The sequence below is a fragment of the Tauraco erythrolophus genome, chromosome 2 (genome assembly GCF_009769465.1).
Source record: "Tauraco erythrolophus isolate bTauEry1 chromosome 2, bTauEry1.pri, whole genome shotgun sequence".
NCBI lineage: Eukaryota > Metazoa > Chordata > Aves > Musophagiformes > Musophagidae > Tauraco > Tauraco erythrolophus.
The window spans coordinates 37,618,850-37,643,711 of record NC_141466.1 but is presented as its reverse complement, the minus strand read 5'-3'; the positions used below and the strand labels follow the sequence as shown (position 1 = coordinate 37,643,711).

Here is a 24,862-nt window from a genome sequence, read left to right as displayed (position 1 = left end):
GAATATATTAATTAAAAACTGGAAAGAACTGGAGCCTAGCACACCGATTTAAAATGTTGTCTCTGATCATATATTTGATATCAAGTCCTAGCATGAAACTATTATATTTAATCCAAGTAGTTTCTTGTTAGGAAATAGCACACATATGTTGTCAAATGATTTTCAGTACAAAAGATTTACAGATAAAATAGTTTAACTGAAAAGCTCTGAAGACTCCTAGGCATCAGTAGGGAAGGCACTTTTCCGGTCACATAATTCTAGCACACTGGGATTCAGTACAGCTTTGGAATTTCAACATCTCCTTCAGTTTCTGTGCAAGTGATATCCACTGACTGCCCAGTCCTGAACTTCTCCACTTGCAAATAACACGAAGAAAATCGCTCCAAAGAGATTAATAGAAGCAGCAATATAGAAAACAGTCTGCCATTCTCCCACAGTATTCTGTCACAAGGGGGAAAAAAAAAAAAAAAAAAAAAAAGAGAGAGTAGTCAATTTGCAGCTCCACACTCAAGAAAAAGTAATTTTTAAACCAATGCTACATGCCTTGCTTATTTAAATGTAAATGCTATTCAGCGTGATTTCATAGCAACGGAAAAGCATTATAAACATAAAAGATAAAATCATTAGTATAGTCAACTTCAGTTTAATAACACATCTTACACAGATGGTCCTATCAGAATTGCATTAGACTGTCTGGATCAGCTTATCATCTGAGATGCAGAACCTCCGTATCAAAATTCATGCTTGCACGAAGGCTACACACACTCACAGAGAACGTTACTGTAAGGGGAAACCGTACCTTGCTTTCCAGTCAGGTGATCCAAGAGCTGAAATGCTCTGTACTATGTAGCAAGCTATTCTTAATGACTACTATGTGGATATTCCAGATTAATAAGCTTTTTAGCCCAAACAAGGTAGCTATACTCAGATTTCAAGAGGAATCCTCTAAATTCTGGTGTTTAAGAAAGGACTTAAGACACGGGTAGCAAAGAACTGTGGTTTGTTTGGGTTTTGGAGGTTTTTTCCTTCTTTTCTTTTTAAATAAAGAAGTAATATCTATAGATGTCTTAAGGCCTGTTTTGTGTTTTTTCTTCTCCTTACTACAAAAACAATACCAGAACAGTATGAGGAAAAAACCTAACCCAAACCAAAAAAATCGCACTTGTTAAGATATCTGGAAGAACTGATTTGTTTGGATTAATGTATTAATGAATATTTTCATATTATTTCAAAGAAAATCATTGAAGTGATCACCAACTCCAAAAATTCAACCGTTTCAACAAACTTACTCCTCCCATCTTCCTTTCTTAAGGGACTTCAGAATAATTCATACAGTTGATTTTAAAAAAAAAACCCTCCTCGCTCCCTTTTTCTGCTCCAAATCACCCTTTGACTAACCATCTTGGAAGCCAAATCTAACACTGTTCAAGTTGAGTGTTTTATGAAACTAACACAGCTTAGAAGATCCTAATCCTGTAATGTACATACAAAGGGACGCATTGTAAAAACCACATATTCGAATCTAGTTTCTCACTCATCTGACAAATGCTCACCTTACAACTCAACACCTCACGTGAGAGACTGATCTTCAGAAAACAGGTAAGAACTTGTCTTAATTTGCTAAAATAATACCACAACTGTCTCATCTAATTGGATCTTAAAAGAGTTTTACTGTGATAAAAACATATTCATTTCACTCCTAAAGAATGTAAGCAGTGAGTCACTAAAATTTTAAAGTCTTACACAGGTCTTCGATTTCACCTTCATTTTCTTGATCAGAATCAGAAGAATAAAGGCTAGGAATGAAGACATTCAGAGCAATGGAACAGTATGACTTAGTATGACTCACATGTATAACCCAGATATCATTTAATGGCCGCAGACTTGAGAAGACAATTTCCATTCAATAGAAACAAAAATGTAACACCTGAAAAAATAGTAAGCAGACTTACATTATGAGTGAGGTTCTTGGCAATAACTGGCCCCACCATTCCTGGGATAGTAGCAAAAGAGTTTGTGATCCCAAGGAGAATTCCAGCATACCTGCAAGAGAAATTGTTAACGCTGCTTATTAACTTACCCTCATTATCAGTGATGGAAACAATTTTGCCTAACCTGATCACATAGGTCTCAACTTGATCACAAAGACAAATTAAAAGACAAATATTCCAGTGGGAATGGCTTGCTTTTATTCTAGTAACAACTCACTGACAACTTGGTACATATGTCTCTATTTTCCAGAGGCTAGTTACGGAATTTAACTTAAATTACTCATGGCTTTGCTCAGGATCCATAATCCAAACCCACATCCCCTTTGCTGAGCCACAACGAAACTGTCTGGAATGGATCCATTACAGAAGTTAGAAAAGAAACATTGCATGCCTTGAAGTAGAAAGACAACAAGGAGTATGACAGAGAGCTGCTTGGCAACAATAAGAGTTGGTTCAGTTACCATTGCTAAAATGTGCCAAGAAGGCAACATCACCAGTGTGGATGGATATCCCCACTTACACTACAAGGTGGATGTTCCAAAGACCTGAGTTCAGAATGCTGCAGCAGTCCTTCCCTTCAGCTTTCTGTGGGTCAAGGCCAAGGGGAAATGGGTCTGATTTAACCAGTTTTGCTGGTTGCCATTCCAGCAGCTCGATTCTGAAGCTTCCTGTTCCATGAACGTGTTGCTCTGTCACACACAAGTGCATGCATATGCACTAGCGGCCATAAAAACTTGCTGGGAAAAGCTGGTAACTTGCTTAATATCCAAGTCTCAGCACATCATCTCTAGGCAATTAAAGATCTCTCTCATAGGAGTGTTGCAATACCAAAAGATCACATTTGAAACTGTACCACAAGCGCAGACTTGTGAGAGAGACTGAAGAGAAACAAGAGCTAGACATTCTGCAGCAGAGCTCAATCGTCCAACCACCAGAGCACAGATCCCTGCAGTTCAGATTTTCAAGGTGGATTTGCTGACTGAAGAATCATACAAAATACTCACAGTTGTGGTTTACCACAGGAGAAAGGAGTTATGTCTCAGTGATCGTTTTATGCTGTTTAGCAGGGTTATATTTCTGTTATGCTAAAATCGATAATTTCATCTCAAGAGATGTTTTTATTTACCAAAACAGCTGAATTGAACCATACGGTATTGTTAAAAAAGGTTGTGATACCCGTACCCAGTCCAACAATATTAGAGAAACGTGTTTTTTCCTGAGAATCAATTATCTAGCCTATTAGTTGATTTTTTCTTCGGTCAACACTACTTATCAGTTTAAAGCATGATAATGTATTTTAGACTAAGCTCCAATGCCTTAATTAAAACAATACTTATTTCTTATAAATGTAGTATGTAGTCTTCTTATCTCAGAAAGCGTTTTAAGAATTAATAGGCCTTTATGAAGCTGAATGTGAAAGTGTAAAAGTTTCCCTTAGGCAAATAAGCACATATAGCAAAACTCCATTTAAAGCCTTTAAGCAGAATCAAATACATTTTGCCTTCAACATGTCTAAGCAACACAATACTGTTAACACACACTTTCAAAACTAAACATAGTTTAATAGTTTCTCTGGTCGCCAAAGATCCCTGGCAATTAATTGCTGACTAAACGCCTCTGGTTATGCCCAGTGTTTCTGACATAAGTTGCATTCTTGATAACGCTCGCTGTTTGATGCAGATAACTGCTATGCCACTCCCTCAGCACAGTGGAGACTCCCATATGAAATGGGAAAGTAAAAAGTGACATGTTTGTAGAGCAAGACTAATAGTAAGTTGTTGGTCAGGTTCTTATGGGATGGTGGGGATAACCAAATACAAATCAACTTGCAGGGCAGTTAAGTAGTAAAATCAAGAGTAAAAAAACAGGTATGTGAAGTCCTTAGTGTATAACCGAGCTGCAGGAATATTACAGGGGCTCATGGTAATAGCAATACTAGAAGTTGTAATCATGGCAACATACTGATTTAGATTTAAAGAGCCAGAAGAGGATATATTTTCCTCACAAGAACAATCTTATCTCCCTTCTCCCCACCACCCCCCCCCAATTCAATGCACTGATGGCATAATAAATACACGTTAGAAATCAAAAACACATAGAAAATGTGTTTTTCCTTCAGTATCAGTATTTTCATTCGTCTTTTCCTGTGAATGTAATCATTATTTCTTTGGTATAATGCAAGTTTTAGTAGCAACAAGAGACCTTTTGCTATTCTAGTCAGCATAATTTTAACCAACTAAAATGGGCATTTAAGTGCATTTTGAAACTGCTTTGAATCATTTCTGGTTATTCTAATATCTTTCAGTAAATTACAAAAAAAATGGAGCTCTGGGAAAACTCTTAACAGAGGTTTGCTTCACACTTTTATGCAGACCTTTTTTTCATATTTCTACAATTATGTCAAGCATTTCCTTGAAATTGTGAATGTCTGCCTTGGCCATTTCATCCAACAAAATTCAGATAGTCACAAAAAGTTAGGTAGGGAGAAAAAAAAAAGGCTTCTTTTTCCTCTTGTCTTGGATGTTTTTGTACTTCTGTATTTAAAGAAATTTTTTTCTACAACTTTTGTTATAAGGACATGCCCTTTTCCTTCTGTCTCCATTTGGACAGATTTATCCTGAATTAAAGCATGCACGTACTGAATAGAGATTCATTGATTTCAATAAAACAGCATCCTCCCTGACCATGTTCCCATCCAGTAAAGTTTTCCTGCATACGTGGCCATTCGTCGCTAGAGGCAATGCTGGGCCAAGGTTTCTGAACTATCAGCAAGACACCTGCCTCTCCTGCATCATAATCAGCACACTCACTTCAGCCTATCTGAGAGGAAAGAAGGGCTAGAGGAACTTGTTTGATTTAAATGAAAAGAGAATAAAAGCAGGACTTTGTCAAGGGTAGGAAGAACAGGGTGGGATTGGGTCAGAGGGATCTGCAGCAGTTCATGTAGCGAATCCAATTATGCCTGCTGACATGTATCGCTGTCATGCCACATGATTTTTTCCTTGTGGCTTTTTTTTCAACGCCTAAAAGACTCTGTATACTCTCATATACAAATTCACCCTTGAAATAAACACATTGGAAATGTAAAGTGAAGCATCTCTCAAATTAGAAAATACACACAACATCCTAGTTCTGGGAACCTCAGCCATCACCTGCATACAGATGTTTCTTGTGCACATGCCTCAAGGAGGCATACACTGCAGTTGCATGGTTTCTTTTTCTTGTGACAGCTCTGTTGCCCTCAGTGGACCGGATGAATTGCACTCACTTAACGAGCACCATTTAATATTTTGTTTCACTTCACTTGCTCAATGCATGGACACAAAGCCTGCTTTCTGCATACCATTCAGCTGTTGGAAATAGGATTTTAATCATCCCAAACATTTTGCAGTAGGACTGTTCGCAATATTAGTTTATTTTCACAACACTCTTGAGAAATGGAGATGATAATGTGAAACTCATCCTATAGATAGGAAATGACAACATAGACCAAGAAAGTATGTGTTTACTGGATGCTTGATTTGAGATCCTCAGGATCTAATTTTAAGAGTATTTAACAGCGTTGTTTATATATTCAAAGCACAGCTTCACTGACTTCTATTTGTGCTCTGATTAATACCATTTTCGCAAACCAGAACTTAATAGTTTGAAGAGGCATATGAAAACAAGCAATAAATCAGCTAGGCCTCAATTAATCTCACTGGATCCAACATTAGCTTCTCAGCTGAGATGTTTAAGTTCGGATTCCAGCTGCTGCAGACTCCCTTCACATATTATGGTTGTCTGAACCAGCCTCAGGAAGCGCCCATCCCTCTTCAGAACTAAAGAACTCTTAAGAGTCCGGATTCCTAAAGCCAGAGTGTATGAACCTGGTCCTCCCAGATGACGACACTAGAGTCTAATCCAACTGATTACCACATGCAAACTCCACGACAGAGCACTTAAAAGGACTGAATTCCCAAGAGCAATGTTCAGCTACCTTAAACATGACCCTTATTTTCTCCTGTAATGTCCTGTCTCAGTCATTGTGTGCTCTTCACCTACTACAGCTACGAGGTAGAGGGCTTAGGAACGAATGCCAGTCTGCCTTTCTATACAATGCTCAGTCATTTCTAGAGCAGGATCCATCCGTGCAAGGAGTGAAGAAGAGGTCCTATGCAGGGGAATATTAAAACAATGACACAAAGACTAATTTGTGATGCACAGAGAAAAGGAGGCAAATCAAAACTGCACAGATGTCCAAGTTCTGCCATTAAGTAACTTACCGTAGTAATTTCTTTGGACATTAACGATTATGTTTTGCATTTTTAAACACAGATACATGAAACAAATAACTCTAACTCCTAGCCATCATTTTACATTTTTAGGAAACTAACTGTTGCAGTTCTGCAAAGCTAAGCTTGAAACAGAAGTTGTATACGGCCCCATAATACTCCAGATGCACTGCTTTAACTACATCTTCTAAATTTGTAATTCTACTTGATGCAAAACAAAGTGCATCACAAAGCTATTCTTCTTACTTTCATATTTAATTCATAGTACAAGCTGTTTATACCTGGACATTGATAACTTTCCTCTTGCTTGCTACCTAATCTCACCTGACAAGATTCATTGGCTCCCACTATTTCATATCCATCTGTTAAGTCAAAACTTGTCCATCACTGGGAACATGATCACCATCCTTTAAAATGCCAAGGCCTGGATATCATCTTCAATTTGGACCTGATGTCTCCCATATAAGTTTCCCAGATCTTAAGGCTTTTTTCTAGGTAACATCTCTACAAAATGTTTTTTTCCCCCTCTTCACTTACACTTAAACTCTTTTCATTTTACATGTTAGTACAGAAACACTCTCTTCTTTGGTCATAAAGTCATTTGACCCTGCTCATATCTAAGTGTTACTGCAAACAGGTAAATGAAAGACAAAGCAAAGTACTTGACTATTACCAGTGCAAAGAATGCTTATGTGGTCTTTCAAAAGAATACACTTACATCCATGCTCTTCAAGAAATTGATGGATCTGCCAGATTCTCAATTTGTAACACACTGGAGAAATTAGAGCCTGCAGTCTAACTTTGCATTCCTAAAAGTTAGCAATTTAGAGCAATTGTACATATCTGATTCATCACCTACAGGTAACAGGTCATCTACTCATAGCAAGATTTTCATACCGGTGTATAGAATGTTTTTCGAATACAAATAATTTGCCTGTATCACAGTGCTTAAGTATGGTGATGTTCCCGCTAAAGGTTGATAGCTCTGATGGAAAAGTTTAAAAAAGTGAAACACTTAATTGTATTGTGCTGTTCCAAAAACACTGTTTGCTAAGATCATGAATCAAATATGACAAAAATCTAGTAAATATAATTACAGGAATGATATAATTTATTACTGCAGGATCAAAACTGCAATTATTCTAAACTATTGTTCGTATCATATTCTTGCCAAACTTGCACTTGTTGCAAATACAGTGCCTAAAACTGTAAGCTGTCAGTGTTTACATTCCAGGTTTGTACAGCACATGGTCCATAGCTAAATCTCCCAGGCACTCCAGCAATACAAAAAAAGAAGTAGTCTTAAATGTATCAGATGCACTGACAACAGCTTCAGCAATACTTACGAAGGCGCTATATCGAGATGGTTGATGCTGTAGCCAGATGTACAAAATCCTCCCAGTGTTGTTGATATGGTCACGAATGCAACAGCCAGGGCATAGTTGCAGCCTATGAAACCAGCTGCTACTAAGAACACCGCAGGTCCAATCATTCCTTTAAGACAGAAATCTTAGAATTAATGGACTTTCAACAAAAGAGACATTAAGAGGCTCTAAGCTGCGTGTACGTTCTCTACACAGCTTCCACCACCACCTAGTGTACAGAATCCAGTACTGCGCCACACGCGTTACGCTGGGCTTTTAAGGAAGTGCAGCTGGGTTGTAAGCCTCTTGCTGCCGCAGGAAGCGGTAGCCAGAAGAAAAAAGTCCCCTTCAAGCTGCAAAGAACAAACTTCAACTACATAAAAAATGAACAAAAATCAATATACAGTGAAAGTGACTTCGCAAATGAATTCAATTTATTGTTATAAAAATAATGGAAGCTGCACTGCCACTGGTAGGTGAACAGCGCACTGCAAAGAAACCACCCTCATTTAACTCTCCAGGTTTCAAGAACAAACACTACTTTATTATGCTCTGCAGAAGTCAGAGGTGGAAGGGTTCATAAAAATACATACATACACGTGTGTGTGTATATATATATATATGCATATTTCTCCTGGAGACACCTTCTAGAATGAGCTTTATTTCACATTTACAAGTTCTGAACTGGTATATCTATACTGGAGCCTGCTGTACAATTTAGAGAACCCAGTCTAGCTTTAGAGATGCTGTATCAGGTACTGGAAACAGTTTAGCAGCCATCATGAGCTAGTGCACGCTGCTTCCTGTCTGCAGTCAACTTTGGTACCCATTTCCCAGTACCAGAGCCCATTTACACGACTCCATCACCATCTCTGTAAACAGCTCCAAGTACATGATTTTGTTGGCGAAACCAACATAAGAGTCTTGTTTTTCCTAAAACAACAGCACATTTACCCTTCAGTTGTACATACTTGAGTGTGAGGCCCAGCAGTAACCTGGATGACCAAAATGATGTAGTTTTAAAATAAATAAACTTAAGAGTTTATTTTAAGATCTGCTTTAAAGAAAGAAATTGAATTAGAAGAATTGAGAAGGCAGCAAGGATGGGCATACATCAAGCAGGCTGCAACTTGTGATTCCTGTGCTTAATCTATCTTTTTTTTTTTTTTCCTCCTTCTTTCCCCTGTCCCCTCTTTTAATCAGCAATCAACTTCTTCCTAAATATAGCCTTCGTTAAAATTCGTTAAAAACCTGACCTTGTTGATCTCTTCCAGTACCTAAAGGGGGCCTACAGGAAAGCTGGAGAGGGACTTTTTACAAGGGAATGTAGTGATAGGACAAGGAGAAATGGATTTAAACTGAAAGAGGGGAGATTTAGATTAGATATAAGAAAGAAATTTTTCACTCAGAGGGAGTGAACAGGTTGCCCAGAGAAGTTGTGGATGCCCCATCCCTGGAAGTGTTCACGGCCAGATTGGATGAGGCTTTGAGCAACCTGGTGTAGTGGAGGGTTTCCCTGCCCATGGCAGGGGGGTTGGAACGAGATGATCTTTGAGGTCCCTTCCAACCCTAACCATTCTATGATTTTATGATCTCTCCTCCCAGTTAGTCAAGACCATTTTGGATTCTATTTGGTCTTTCTACCCTGGTAGCAATTGTAAATTTGGCAAGTGTATTTCTATTCAGTTACTTAATTCTTAAATAAACAAAACACTGAACATCACAGGGCTGGGCATAGACTCATGCAGAACAACATCCCATCTCGGTTTGAGAAAGCCATTACAAGGTATCATTCTCTTAAGCAATTATCACCACTTTAATGGTGATTCTACCTGACCATTTATTTAATCAGTTTGCTTGTAAGAATTATGTATCTTGACCTAAACAAAGTTTTTGGCAATCTCTTATCATTCTCTTATGCAATAGGCCTATTTTTTTATGGAAAGAGATAGGATTTACTCTTGAGAAATTATTATTATGTACAAATAAAGCTGCTCTTCTCAAGCCATGCACAATCCTGTCTAATCTCACAGGAGAATGTCACACTTCGTCTCCCAAACTTCATTTTTCCCAGATTGATACTATATGTTCTAAAGAGAGATGATACTTGCACCTACCTATTAGGGTAAAACATCTGCGAACACAAAGAGTGGACAAGTTCTGTTTTTCCCGTAAATAATCAGCAATTTGCCCGGACAGAATTATACATAACCAGCAGCCAAAATAAGGTAGGGCAGATAAAAACCCATTCTGTTAAGGAGATTAAAAAGAGACAGTTAAAACACTGAAATGACAATTCAATATGCTGAAAAATCACTTATGCTGGAGCATTAACAAAGACCAGAGGTGTCAAAACCATCCATCCATGTAACTACTGTTGTAGTTACTGTATTACCATGAGAGAGACACCTAGGGACAGAAAAAGCAAAGCATTTTAAAGTCACCAATGTGTAAACTCTCCATTGCATGACTTAATCCATACCTACCAATGCTGCCAGACCAAAAACTCAAAGGTTTAAATCAGCAACTGTGTTCAGGAAAAAGAAAACCATACATGAAGGTATCTTGTGGACATTACTCTGATCATGCAAGTTTCCAGAAACACCAATTTCCAGTGGGACAGGCTATTGAGTGAGTTACTAAAGTGTAAGCTGTAAATTTTATTTGGAATGTAGAAAGATACATGGAATCTCAGGGTTTTGTACTACTATAATTCTTCAACATTACATCATCTCATATTTATCTGCTGAAACATCTGATGCTGGCTGTAATCAGAGACAAGATATAGAACTAGGACCTTTATCAGATCCAGGCTGGACATCCTATTATATCAAAGCAAAGCTATTCAGGACCTGACATTGCTTACATTGAAGTCACCTGTTAACTCCCATTACTTTAACCAAGAGCTGTTTAGAGACTTCTGCCTGATTCTGCATCTTTTTCTGATGAGGAAAAACGAAAGGTGCTACCAAGCTGCACGAGTTTACAACCTTTCTATAAAATTATGGGTAATTACTGATAACGGAGCTATGATTTGATCTAATCTATGATTAAAAAGAGGTATTTGGATAGCTATTGGACAGAAATACTCTAATGTTTATACACTACTCTAAAATGGATATTTGTCAAAGAATCAGCGAAAGCTTCCCTAGGAAATTTAATTTGAAATGAGACCAGAAACACATCCCCACCTCAAATCCACTAACAGCACTCAAGCATGCTGCCTGTTGGGTTTCAATGCTCAGCTTTCAAAAGTAGTAAGCAAAATTTTGAAAAACAGAATAGTCTTAGTAATTAAAAAAATTCTTTTGAAGCACAGTTCAAAGACACAGCATTATTTTTAACCAGTCCCTTTATTACAGGATGGAAACTAGTGGACTGTACAGTAGCAACTGTATAATATTTTAAACAGTAATGCAATTTCCATCCATCTGTGTGGCAACAAAGTTAGGCCAACAGCATTATGCAAGCTTTTTTTTTTTTTTTTTGTAATGTTCTCAACAGTCAGAACTCTAAGCCACTCCAAAAGGAAGAAACATAATGCAGAGACATAGGAAACCACTTCACAGCAGAACCTGCTAGCATTTAATGCAACGGCGTTTTACAAAACACATGCAATCAAGGGCTGTGGGAGCAAACGACTTCCATAGATGTTTACAGAGGTATTCCCTCAAGAGGCATAATAAGAAACCCAACCAGCAACTTCAGCTAGTTTTTTCCAGCTTGCCCTACTGCAGCCTTCTCTTCTAATGCTGAGATTCCCCATCTTTTCCTGCCAAGATTACTGGCATCACCTCTTTCTTGCATGGCGTGCATCTTCAGTTTGTTCTAAACCTGTCTCATACGTTAAACCAGGAAAAGACTATGTTAAGCTTCTTGAAATTTCTGAGCACCTTTTTACTTGAGCTGTACCAGTTTCTCTAGGTAAACTATGCTATCACCGAAACTGTCTCATTAAAGAAAGATCAGTACAGTCAAGTAATTGCAATAAATAAGAATGTTCCACCCTCTAACCGCCTGTAATTTTTCCCTGATAAATAATTTTATTTTAAAAAATTTCCCTGAAAAGCACTATTTCTGGACCTTAAGTCTACGGGGTTTTTTTCATCCTATTTACTTTACTAAAAAAAGGTATTTTACCTTCGCTGCTCATTGAGGAAAGGAAAGAAAGTGACAACTTCGAAAGGGATCAAATCAGACTGAAGCTTCCCCCCCTTCCCCCTGCCCCTTAAAATACTTTCAAAAACACCACTTGTCCAATGACTTCCATAGTTTCATTTTTCTAACTGGAAATGTTCTCCTTCATGAGTGAGCAAAGAAGCAGCAGATAGTATTTCAGAAGCCATAAAACAAGTTATAAAATCTGAAGCAATCATACAAACCATATAACAGAGAAAAATATCTTTATAGTTATTGTTTTAAATCAAAGCAGTTAAAAATGCATCTTCAACCAGAAAAATGAGCTCAGAAGCTAGTAGTAAGCTAAATGTCAAATAAGTCCTGAAAAAAAGTGGAAATTACAAGGCAAGCAACATTTTTTATGCATCCACTGAACTGTGGGGATTTACTTTACCGTTTCCCAACTATACATTCACATTGCAAGGTTCTTAAACAGGTTCCTCTATTCTAAACAGCAGAGAAGAACTGCTGTTATTTAATTTCTTTAATCTAGAAGAAAGTGACCGTATTTTTATTTATCTCACCTCCTGTGCATCAAACCGCAGGATCTCCTTCATGTATGTGGGCAAGAGCGTAAGAAGCGTATAGAAAGTCCAATTGTAAGAGAAGTGTGCCACAACGATAGCCCAGAGCGGAAGGGACTCCAGTATAGGTCTCCAGGGAACAGATTTCTGTGTAGAAAGCTAGCAAGCAGGAGGCAGAGAAAAAGGGAAGAGTAAGAGAGATCAGGACATTGACACTAACATTTACTAAATAGTGTTTTGATCCTACCCAAATCTATGCTGATCATTGACTCTGAAGGGCACAAAGTGAGTATCAGTCGATAGATGCAAGTCATCAGCAATAAATAAATTACTGTGTTCAGTTATCACTGATGGTATACTAATATATGTTACTTTATGTTGTTTACTTTTTTTTTTTACTATTGCAAAGTAAACCAATTACTGTTATGTTTTGTAATCAGAATTTCAAAAAGTATGCCTTCCCTTGTTGAGATTTGTTGACCCCTGCTTTTACTACAAATGATTAAATATTTGAAGTCACCCTTTGTGTTTATTTAGCTGAATCTTTCCTACTCAGTCCTAGAGATCAACTTGGATCTCTCAGCCGGCTTCACAAGTTGTAAATACATATCCCCCAGGCACAGGTATAAACTCGTACTTTAAGGACAGGCTCATTAGCCTTTTCAAAATGTTTTCTCCACAAACAGTAATCTCTTTCTTACTCTAGAATACACACTGAAAAAGTTATAAAATGTTGTATTGCAAAGCTTGAAGACATTATACAGGTCTGGATCTAGTTTAAAGAGAAGTGATAAGCTTTTTATTTAAAAAGCACTGCGACAACATCGATGACAAAAGGCATTATTGTAAATGCTTTGTTTGACTACTGATTGTTCCTCAGTTATACAACTGCACTCTAAGTTTTTGTTTGACAAATTCTGCCTCTATATCAGATCAAGGATGTTTTTTTTAGACATAAACAGACCACGATGCTAATGACAATATTGTTGTTTATGTTCTTACTTAAGTATGACTATACCAAAGAGCTGTACCTGATCTTTTAGGGAAGAGAGTATATACTCTCTTTCAGCATGTGAAATGCTCCTGTGAGTTTCTGGTGTATCACTAACCAACCACATCCAGAAGAAGAACCATAATACGCCAAGTGCACCTATTGTTGGGAAAAGATGGGTGAAGAGACAGAAATAAAAACATAACCAATTATATCGACTGAATAACACACTCAGATGATTTAGTTAGAAGTTTTTTCCAAATACTCTAATATAATTTTAATGAACATTATTTTTCTATCTACTTCCAAACAGTAGTTCCCCAAAGTGATTTAACAATACATATTTAGAGGTAATAAACAATAAAGAGGACTAAGCAGGGAAGTAATTTTTTGTTGTGTTTTTTTTTTCCTTTTTTTTTTGTTCCTCTTGGAAGTGCCTCATACAGCAAGAAAGTTGCATACACATGCATATTGTATTTTTATCAGTCACACGGAACAGTCACAAAGGATACGGCTCACCCAGAGGAAATAAAAATTTACATTCAGTTTAATCACAAAAAATGCTTTGTGCACATAGTGATAGAATATCACTACATATAGCTTAACTGATGATCAATCCTTCTTTTCTTTTTTTAAGCCAAACTCCAGAACTGTCATTTGAAAAAGATAACTTTTCAATAGTCAGTCCAGATCAGCTGTACTTATATAACTATATCATTGTAACTTATTTCATTTTGTCCGATTCTTTGTCTTTAACCCTTTTTATTTATACAAAAATTGAAGGTGATTTTGTTGAGGAAAGCATAACCCTTGTCTTTTATTCTGATTGTCCCTTACCCGTGCAGAATATGAAATGGCTCAGACATGTGAATAGACCTATGAAAAGCATCAGTTAGATCTATGACATGCTGTTAGAAAACATTTTCTGGTTTTGAGCTGTTTCTAAAACATAACTCACAGTAAATATGTTATGCCTTGCATTTTGGGCATTCCTTCAGGGTTCCTGTGACCATTAGGGAGATTTTCCACACAGTTCCCATTTAAAGCAGCAGTAACTTTTCACATGTTCTTTCATTCAGAGTAGAAGTTTGTTCCTGGGATTAAAGTTATTAACTCAATTTCACACTTCAAATAAGAAATTTCAGCCTGTTGTTTCCAAGTGGTGGGAGAGTTAAGAGCATTTGACTTACACCAGCTTTTGTTCAACTCAGTGACAGCTTTGCTCATTGGAAACAAGACTTACATAGCCACACACAGGAATCTCCTGAGCTTTAAATATCTCTGATTTCCCACAAGGAATGAAATAATAACTCTACCAGTCAAACATGTTTTTAAAACTTAAAATAAGTTTTATAATAAACCATGCTTTTAAAAACGAATACAGACTGTACTTTTAACAGTTTAAAAAAACACACTTACCAAATATGTAAAACACGTAAACCCAGTTCATATAGTAGCAAATTAAACCAGAGAGTGGCAGAGAGACAACAGTTCCCAGCTGTGCACCTACCAAAAGAAAGCAGAACAAAGTGGAAAAACAATTACATCTCCTATAGACCCCTTAAACTAAGAGGCATTTCACGGTTATTTTATTTTATTTTTCTGTAATAAATCATGCAGAAAAGATTTGTCACCACCACTAGTGGGCTGCCATTTCACCTTAAAGAAAAACAGGCACAATAAGCTGCTTTGGCAGCTCCAAGCATACGGAGTCACAAAGTCCAAAGCATCCAAAATTACAAGCAAAAAGCAATAAAAGACAGGCATTCTCAGCACATTCATCTCAAGAAATTGATGTCTCTAGTGCATCCAAAACAATGCAAATTAGTCAACTGGTACTGCTGCAAAACCAGAGAGCTGACCACAGTACAATTAAGGACTTGGTGGAAGGAGGATAATGTTCTGACTTGATATAATCAATTTCCATTTCTCATAACTCTTACTAGCTCCACAGAAACAGGAATGCTAGAAACAAGTGCCAGAAGGCACCATATAACCAGCAGCTTCAAATCCCACGATCCCTGAATTCGGCAAGTGCAGGTTGAGGCAAGGAAGAAGGGAAAGATGAGCAGATTCCAGTTCAGCTACAAGCCAAAAGCAGGAAAAAAACTATTCCTGCATTTATAATCCAGTATATACTTTGTAAAGGAAGGTGGGTTTCCCCCGTCCTCCACCTGAAATCTAAACCAGAAACTCAACACAAATTATTTACCTACTTAGGAACTCTACTGGTAGAAAATAGGAGACCTTGTCTCTTAATGTTAGTTATATGATCGCTTCTACAAACCTAATTTCAACTCAGAAAACATTACGTTCTGTTGATACACTGGCTGCCTACATTGTATCTTCATGGAAACAATAATTTTTATTTGAGGCAGAAAGCTTCAACCACAAACAACAAAACCACATACTTCATGCAAAACATAAAGCAAAATAACTACATATAACCTCAATCACATGTTCTCTTAGAAAATCAACATGATCGTGATTAAATAAACCACAGACCACATGACTGCCAGCCATGAAAACAAGGGGAAAAGGAAATACTCTAAGTTTACACAAGATGCCTTATCCATCTGTGCTGGGTTTATGTGGTGGGGTTTTGGTAGCAGAGAAGGGGCTGCAGACATAGTCCCTGTAAGGAGATGCGAGAAGCTTCCCTGGCTTCAAAACTGGTCAGACCAGTCTCTGGCCAGGTCAGACCTGCCTTGGGCCAGGGCCAAGCCAATCAGTGCCTCTGTGAACGCCCTGTTTAAGAAGGGCAAGAAGGAATCTGAACCAGGCAGGACCTGCAGACAAAAGAAGGGGGAGGTGAGGAGCTGGGCCCCATCCCTGGCCTTCCACAACCACTTGACTGGACATAGCCATAGCGATGCGGCTTGGAGAGCTCTGAAGCGCCCCGCTTCCAGGGCGTCCGCTGGGCAGAGTTTATCCTGCTGGCACTGCTAAGGTTCATTGGGCCGGTCAGGCCCAGCACGGCTGCAGCACAGAGAGGGCTGAGACCTGAGAGAAACGGCTACGCAGACACCAGGTCAGTGAAGATGGAATGGGAGAAGGTGTGCCGGAGCTGAGACTCCCCTGCAGCCTGTGGTGAGATGGCAGCAGCCCCCCCGCAGCACATGGAGATTAATGGTGGAGCAAAGATTCACCCTCAGCCTGTGGGAGAGGACTCCACCCTAGAGCAGATGTCTGTGCCTAAGGGAGTTCGTAGAACATTGTCTCTGTGGGAAGGACCCCCCATGTTGCTGGAGACTGACGGCAAAGCAAAGATGCATCTGCAGTCCGTGGGAAGGGACTTCATGCTGGAGCGGGTGGCTGTACCCTAAGAAGCTGTGACTGTGTGGGAAAAGCCCGCGCAGGAGCAATCTGATGGATAAGGATTGCATCCTGCGGGAAGGACTTATGTAGGAGAAGTTTGTGGACTATTTTTCCTGTGAGGACGGGCCCCACATTGGAGCAGAGGAAGAGCATGAGGAGTCCTACCCATGAGGAAGGAGCGGCAGAAGCACCATGTGACAAACTAAACAGCAACCCCCATTCCCCATCCCACTGCACAACTGAGGGGAAGCAGTAGAACTGGGAAGAAGGGAGGGGTGAGGGGAAGGTGTTTTTTTAAGATCTGGCTTTTGTCTCTGGTTATCCTCTCTGAAATAACTAATCACTAATTAAATTGGTTTGTCCCCAAGCTGAGACTGTTTTGCCTGGGCTGTGGTTGGTGGGTGATCTGTCTCTGTTCTTATCTCGAGCCTCAGGCCTTTTGTTACATTTTTCTCAACTCCACGGGGGAGATGTGCCTGAAATAGCACAAAGGAAGGAATGAGACACTTCTCGAGGAAGCCTAGGTTTAATAAGAAAGCTAACAAGAGTGAGTAAAACCATTACTTCACTAAGTGAGTGCAAAATTTGTCATGCTCAAAGAAGTAATATCAATTTTGGCTAGTAAATTTAGAAAACTACATTTTCCACCTGCCCCACAAATACTGAATTGAGCAATGTGACTGACCAATAAACCCCTAAAACAGACAAAGGCTCAGCGGAGACAGGCAAGAGCAATGCGTCCATGAAGCTCAGGGAATAACACGGGGTGTGACTGACCACAGCTGCTGTAAAGAAAGCTGACTTTTTCTCAACACAAAGGGGACCAGAGGGTGTCCTTTGTTTTAGATAAACAGCTATGTCAGTTGAGTGGATCAGCTGACTACATCAACTGTTGAGTGGATCAGATGGTGGTGTAAATTTTTCTCCTTGAGTTCATTAAAAGTGTAACTGTCTGCCTGAGTTAGCCAGACCAGCATGAGGTGAGTGAATATGTGGCTCAGCTCAACATAAAGTATAAAAACTAAATAACTAACAACAGAATTTCTAAGATGACAACAGATTTGAGCTGCCTTCAACTCACACATTCCTTCCCATTGACTGGACACTCCCAGTGTCATGACAGCGAGCATATCAGAGACCAGTAACGCATGTAGAGTATCTAAAAGAATCTTGTCAGGGAGTATTGAACTGACAAGGAGCTCTTGCAGCAATACCTGGGACCTTGGACATTTTATTGCTTGAGTTCCTCCAAAATCACTTTTAAAAAAAAAAACAAAAACGCAACCAAACAAAACCTTCTATCCTGTGATTCTGCCCCAGCTTTTTTATTCCTAATACTATATCTCTGTTATTTACAGTATCTTCTATTAAACAGCTTCACAGTAACTCTTTGCACCACTTTATATCAAAGTTAGTCTGAAGTTTATACTTAGTTGCAGATCAATACCTTTTCTCGGGTTATAAGAGCCATGAATAAATGGAAATAATGAATATAAAGCAAGACTTAATTCAATGCTATGCTTTCCAGATTAAATGCTAATTAAAATTTATAATATAAATCCCTTTGATTTAAGTCAATCCTCCCTGTTACTGCAGTAAAAATGTATAATCCTGTTATCAGCGTGGGAATTTCTCACCTGCATATGAAATACTGAGGAGTTTGCTGCGTTCCAGTGGAGGAGCCCAAGAAGACCACATTGAATGCATAGCTGGGAAGGTAACACCCTAGAAAACAACATTTCTTTCTGTTGAAGTGTGAAAACTGATTCAGAACTCCCTTCAACTTTGCATGTTTCATCAAAAAACAGTAGCACAATCTGTTAGTTTCTTGTTTAGCAATAAACCACTTTTAAAAAGTATGCAAGGCATGAGAGTAAGTAGGCAAAATTCATTTTTCCTGCTTTTGATTCTGTATATACTGGAAAACCTGCAAGAGTACAAACAATACTGTTCTGACCTCCTGGTTTCTGACAAATGAGAAGGGATAATTCTACTTTTGTCTCAAGTGTCCGTACAAATAAAACCTTTTTCTTATTCAAAAAGCTTACATTAAAAATACAGAGAAAACTTTTTAATTATTAAAAAAAATTAAGACTAAGCTACTCAAAATGAAACCATCCATACACTACTCCAGCATACTGACACCCACCAGGACTAATCACTACAATTTATTAATAATTATTCAGATACATTTTCAAGCTATATAGAGAAAAAGGATTACCTCTCCCAGTCCTTCCAAGGCTCTGACAGCTATGAGGTAGCCAACTCCCATATTTGCAGCTAAGGGAGTAAGTAAGGTGAATACAGAGGTACCAAAGATTCCAAACCCCAGTAACAGCTTCCCTCCAATTTTGCTTGCAAGATATCCTCCTGGAATCTGAGTAATGATATAGCCATAGAAAAAAGAACCAAGGATCCACCCCTGAGTATCAGCATCCCAAGAATATTTTTCCCCCTAAAAAGAGAAAAAAAAAAAAAACCAACAAAATGCAGTAAAGTTCAAAATAGTAGTTTCTCTGACCGTATTGTATATAACTTTAATCCATCATTTAGTCCTTTATACCTAAATTACAAGTCTTTCATGGCCTCCTCTCTAGTGTCTCCTTCCTCTACATACATCTATACTGCAATCAAAGTTATGTCGAAAGCTAATGCAGGTAGTTTACAGTCTGTTCAGACATATCTAGCCCAAGTATGAAAATCATCATAACGTGAAATGTTAAGTGCTCAGACAGTTATCCCTTTATGAGTTCTAAGCAACTTGGGTTAGGTGAAACAGGTACAGAATATGTAGTCCACATGAGTATGAATCCCACTTCTGTATGACAGTGTGGCCATTCTGTCACGCTCCAGAAAATTTATGGACAGAAAAGTAAACAAGGAGACACAGATGCTTAAATTTAATATAAAGAAAGAGAGCAGCCAAGGACAGGACTCACAAGAGTAGGTGGAAGAATGGGAAAGCACAGCAGAGAGGAGATGAGTTTAGTGGACAAAGTAGTAAAAGGAAAGATGATCAAGTTGAGAAGCCTGAAGCTATAAAGGAAGTCAGCAAGAAGTCATGAACTGTTGCCCAATAAAGCGATTCTGAAGTTTGGGATCACTTCCAAAAGCCCAATTTATGACCATCTAAATAAGCACCATACATTTCACAGAAGTGATGAGACAGAATCTTCTTCCCATAAAGTTCACATTTGTAATTTGCTTGTGATAAATAATACAGGACCTCTTAACAAGAAAACAAAATGAAAGCAGGAATACGGCAAGACTGCCCAGTAATAAGCTTCGATTATAAGGTGAGATCTATGCAAGTCCAAATTCACAAAATTTTGTGTTTTTTTTTATTTTAAAGCATTTTATCATATCCAACAGTTCTGTTCAGTTAAGAAACATGATTTTAAGGATGACTGGAAGGAAATCAGAGATAAAGGATATAAAGACAAGAATCATGATCCGGGAAAAAGATCAAAGAAGTAAGGAGAAAAATATTACATATTAATTTGTAATGAAATTTCATGCCATTGAGACTGTACAAAGAACAGGCAAACACAGACAGTGATGTGAGCTCTGACGCAGATGTAACAGTAACAGTTGATCACTGGCATATAAAACAGTGAGTCATCATAGATCTACAAGGTCAGATTAGCCAATTTGTAAGAAATAGCACAGAAAGGATGTACACAAAAAAACCCTGACCTTGAGCACAGCACTTTAAGGCTATTATTTTTCAGAATAGCTTTAAAAGAACCACTGAGAAGGCCATCCAGTAAAGAGCAGCCTGTACTCTTGCCACCTAAGCATGAGTCATCAATCACAAGCTTCTGTTAAAAAGACTTTTACATGTCACATTACAGGACAATATGTTTGAGACCTCACCGTTGTGTTGCGAGGAACATTTATGGTGGAGGAATGCTCTGGACATACATTGGAAGTCGTATTCTTTCCTAAGCTTGTGTTAGGTTCTACCATATCCACCAGAGCAACACTTAGGTTCACACGTAATGCGTACAGGAGGAAGAACCCAAAACAGGCCAGTAGTGCCAGATTGTAGCGAGCTGAGCAGCATGCAGGGACTGAAACGAGAGTAAATGAAAAATTTTTGTTTTAACAGAACCTACCAAAATAAGAATAATTGACAAGTGGCTTTTACTAATAATCTTGGAAATTTATGGGTAAGAAAAAATAGGCAAGAAAACAAGCTAATTGTTCTAGTCTTAAGGAGTGTATTCAATAGGGGTAGAGGCTGAGGGTGGGAAAGAAAAAAAGCCCATTTTTCTACTGATGTGCAAAACAAAAGTAATTCTGGTTTAGACAACTGGTAGCTACTCGCACAAGCATAGGGGCTACAGTAGAAATGTGGTGTGTGGTCTGTGGAAACAGATTCAGAAACATGGTTTTCAAAAGTCTTCTCCAAAATACAGTAATATTTATCCAAAGTATAATGACACACTAGGAAAAAAAAACCAAACCACAACAAAACAAAACAAGAATAGCGGGAAACCTGTCTTATACGTGAAAACAGCTCAAGAAAAACAGAGACTTAAAGCGATGTTAAAAAACAGGCATTAAGATTCCAGGCTGTTTTCTAGCCCAAGATTTCCTTCTATAAGTTTGCTTATAAAGGAATATGCAGCTGCCAGAGAAAACTAGCAGAAAGGGGAAAGGCAAACACTGCAGTAGCACTGTAAAACAGGAACAGTCTCCCTGTTGCTCACTACACCCCTCTTCTGCAGTCATCATACAATGAAGGTGACAAAGGAAAATGAGTCTTAGGTTCAACATTAAAAAATCTGTATTGTGGTATTAAGCTGACTCTGTCAGCTGTTTAAACCCAGATATCAGACTTTGCACTGTAACACAGTTATTGATTACCTTCTACAGCAGTACACAGCAGCATTTGGCAGAGATTGTTCATCAGTACCAGGAGATTCCGGTTAGAGTTGAGCTGTAACTTGGCCAGCACATCACCAGTGGCACTACATTTTGAATCTACACAAAATACATTTTACAGCTCTGCAGGTACTCTTTACAAACTGGGGATGCCTGAACCTACTGAGTAGAAATGTCAAATTGTTGAGAAACTACTTGAAGAATCTGTTGAATTTATAAACAGTTAGGGGGTGGAGTTTCCCTCCTTGTTGAAGAAATCATGGTGCTAATGGAAAATTTTATAACCTGGACATCTGAAACTCTGGGAGGGCTGGGGATCAGCACCTGCATATATTACATCAGTCTACAGTGATCTCATCTTTCTCTGACTATTCAGAATTCAAATTATGAGTGGAACAAGTGTATTTATTAACAACAGGACTGGCTGGAGCCTGATCTGTTGCTGCAGTATGCCTCTTGACTGGATTCAAAAAGCCCGCCCTATGGACAAGCTATCTAAAGACTCTCCCGTTCCCAGTAACTTCCTTGAAACAAGGAACGAGCCTTTGCAATTTTGTCTTTTTCAGTGGGGGCACCCACAGACCCTTTCCGCAAAACTGTATTTTTCATGAAAGCAGTAGAACTTTCCCATTTTTGAAGTACCTAACCCTAACCAACTTTATATGAAGTTCATTACGGCTGCGTATGTTGTTAAAATGACACCGAGAGGCTGTATTTGCCATGTTTGTTTAGTAAATGAGTAATAATAAGGCTACCATGCAAATATGCAAAATATCTTCCAGATCTATGGTAACTGCAAGTCTTGCCTCAGCAGCATTTGAAAAAGGCATATCTGGTTTTCAAATCGCATGAAGGAGAGCAGCCAAGATTTTATTGCTTACTTTAGAAACAATAGGCACCGAGAGCAGGAAGTGCTTACTGCGCAAAAACTAGTCAAGCAGCTTAATTGTCCTTTATTGTTGTTTAAAAAGCAATTTGCCTTAAGTAGAAAATGTACAGTCATATAATTCATAACAATAAATATAATTACAGGTAAAGTTATCTAACCTTTCCACTGCCTGTATTTGCTGGTGTTAAACAACAATAACAGAATATCACACTGATGATGTAACCCTTCCTTGGAAATGCAGATTAACTGGAACATCCATTACTTTTCCTCTGGAAGCCTCTTACTGGCATGCACCTTGTCTGGAGAGCAAGCGCCTCAAAAAAGATGCGCAAGAACTTAAGATCACTAATGCTAGAACTGGAAATAGTTTATCACAAAAATGTAACACATATAGATCTGCAAGCCTGAAACAAATGGCTCCTAAATTATTGGTTCCCTGTCTTTCCACTAAGTGCATTTTCAATACCTGAGAATATTAGGTCAAGTTAATGGAACAGAAGATTCAAGAAGATTCCAGATGCATTTCAGTCACCCACCTCTTCACAAGATTGCCATAATCAGAGAGACATAGACATTCACCTGCCTAAAGTTTAAGGCAGCTAACCATGATGTTCAAGATCTTACCTTGACTGGTAGTCTTGGGTCCTACATCTATAGTTAATTCCGATTTCAGGGGCATGTTTTATAATACTGTAGCTACAACTGAACAAGATTCTTAAATAGCAGTTAAAAAAAACAGGTCTGTGCTGCAAGTTGCTCGGCAGTTAAAGGAAGTTGCTCTTCTGCTGTATTTTTCCTTGTGGGTGAGGTGAACCACCTCAACTGGAGCATGATGCATTGTGCAAACTTAAGAATGCATTGCTTTAATAACCGACTTTAACTCAAGTTTCTCTCTCTTTCTGGCACTTTTAAGTCATTTCGCTCACAGCCCCTCCTGCTGCAGTTACACGTTTCCTAAGTAGGTAGAGTATTTTTGCATGGCATACCGAAGGATCTTAAAAATCTTACTTTACTCTTTACGGTTTGCAGAATGTGCAAACCGTGTGTTTTGCACAAAACAGCACAGACAACCCCTCAAAACACATTAGCTCTGTTGTTAAGCCCTGACTCCGTAACGATCCTCCTCTCCTGTCTTCATAGCTTCTCCCACCTTCCTTCCTCTCGATGCTTCCACAACAAGCAATTAGTCTTACTCAAATTCTGTCTTACAATGAAACTCTGCCATAACCCGGGTGGACCCCAGCAATCCCTAACAGCTAGGCCAGCATCTCAGCTGGAATTACCCCCTTGTCTTCGCCGAAAAGACACCGAGCCCAGGGCAGGAATTCACACGCGAATTAAGCGACGGCGCTGCACGCCTGTTCCCCGCCGTCGGCGCTGAGGACGGAGCCCCGGCCCCTGTCAGGGCGCAGGGCCGTGTATAACCCAACGCTGACACCGCCGCGTCCTCAAGATCAAACGCACCTCGCGGCGGGGGACGGCAGAGGCGAAGGCCCCGAGGCCGCGCAGACGGGCGCCGCCGCCGCGGGACATGGGGCGGCCGTTACCCTGACAGGGAGGACGCGCCCGCCCCCGAGCCGCGGCTGCGGCAGGCGGAGGACCGGCCTCCCGGCGCCCGCGGGGACGCTCCCGGCCCGGGCCCCGCGGCTCCGCCGCCCCACGGCTCCATGGCAACGCGACGCTCCGACACAGGGCGCGGCGCTGCCGGGGAGGCGCCGCGGTTCGGCCCGGCCCGCCCCGCCCCTCACGGCGCCGCCGGGTTCCGCCGTCCCGGGCCGACAGGTCCACAGCGAGGTGGGCGCCCGGTTGGGCACGGCTCGCCGGCGTAGCTGCCTCCGGTGTCGCCTCCCGCTCCTCTCACCCGTGCTGAACCGGGACTCCTTCAGCAGCGGGGTGCGGTCCTCTCCCTCCTCGGTCTCCATCTCGCTGCCAGCCGGACCGCGCAGCGCACCCAGGACCAGACCGCCGGCCGCCACTGCTGACCGGACGGGAGCGCGGCTCGCCTGGCCGCGCCGCAGCCCGCCCGTCCCGCTCTGCCCCGCCGGCGCCGGGCGGCGGCAGCTGCCAGTCCCTGGCGGTCATGTGACGGGCGCTGGCGGGCGGAAGCGGCCTCAGCCGCCGTGTGACACCGCTCCCAGCCGGCCCTCGGCGGCCATCTTTGGTGAGGGCAGACACCGCGGCGGCCCGCCCATCCGCAGCGCGAAGGCGGTCGCTCCCTCCGGCGGGGCGGGGCGGGCTGAGGGGCACGGTGGCAGACGGCCGGACTGCGGGTGTTGCTGGGCGGCGTCTCGGCTGTTTTGGGAAAAGTTCCTCATATTTAGGACAAATCTCATCAGGCGAATCACGCCTTCACTTCCCCGGGCTGCCCGCCGCGATGAGGTGGCGGCTGTGAACGCGTTTCGAGCTTTGCTCTGGTACAAACGCGTCAGGTTGCGTGCCGCA

General features: G+C 40.2%; 1 protein-coding gene across 2 annotated transcripts; it reads right to left on the bottom strand.

The window, feature by feature from the left end:
- Positions 1 to 269: 269 nt before the first annotated feature.
- Positions 270 to 24,375, bottom strand: SLC17A5 (solute carrier family 17 member 5). 2 transcript variants are annotated; one of them, XM_086608274.1, is made up of 11 exons: positions 24,282 to 24,375; positions 20,518 to 20,714; positions 18,863 to 19,096; positions 18,279 to 18,366; positions 14,743 to 14,829; positions 13,364 to 13,482; positions 12,333 to 12,491; positions 9,747 to 9,879; positions 7,612 to 7,759; positions 1,953 to 2,043; positions 270 to 441 (listed from the first exon to the last, which is right to left on the bottom strand). In XM_086608274.1, exons 1-11 carry the CDS (start codon positions 24,340 to 24,342, stop codon positions 304 to 306), a joined length of 1,455 nt encoding a protein of 484 aa, XP_086464400.1. In that variant the 5' UTR covers positions 24,343 to 24,375; the 3' UTR covers positions 270 to 303. The 2 variants fall into 2 exon arrangements, with proteins under 2 accessions (XP_086464400.1, XP_086464399.1); XM_086608273.1 differs by lacking the exon at positions 24,282 to 24,375 and adding an exon at positions 21,514 to 21,590.
- Positions 24,376 to 24,862: the final 487 nt, after the last annotated feature.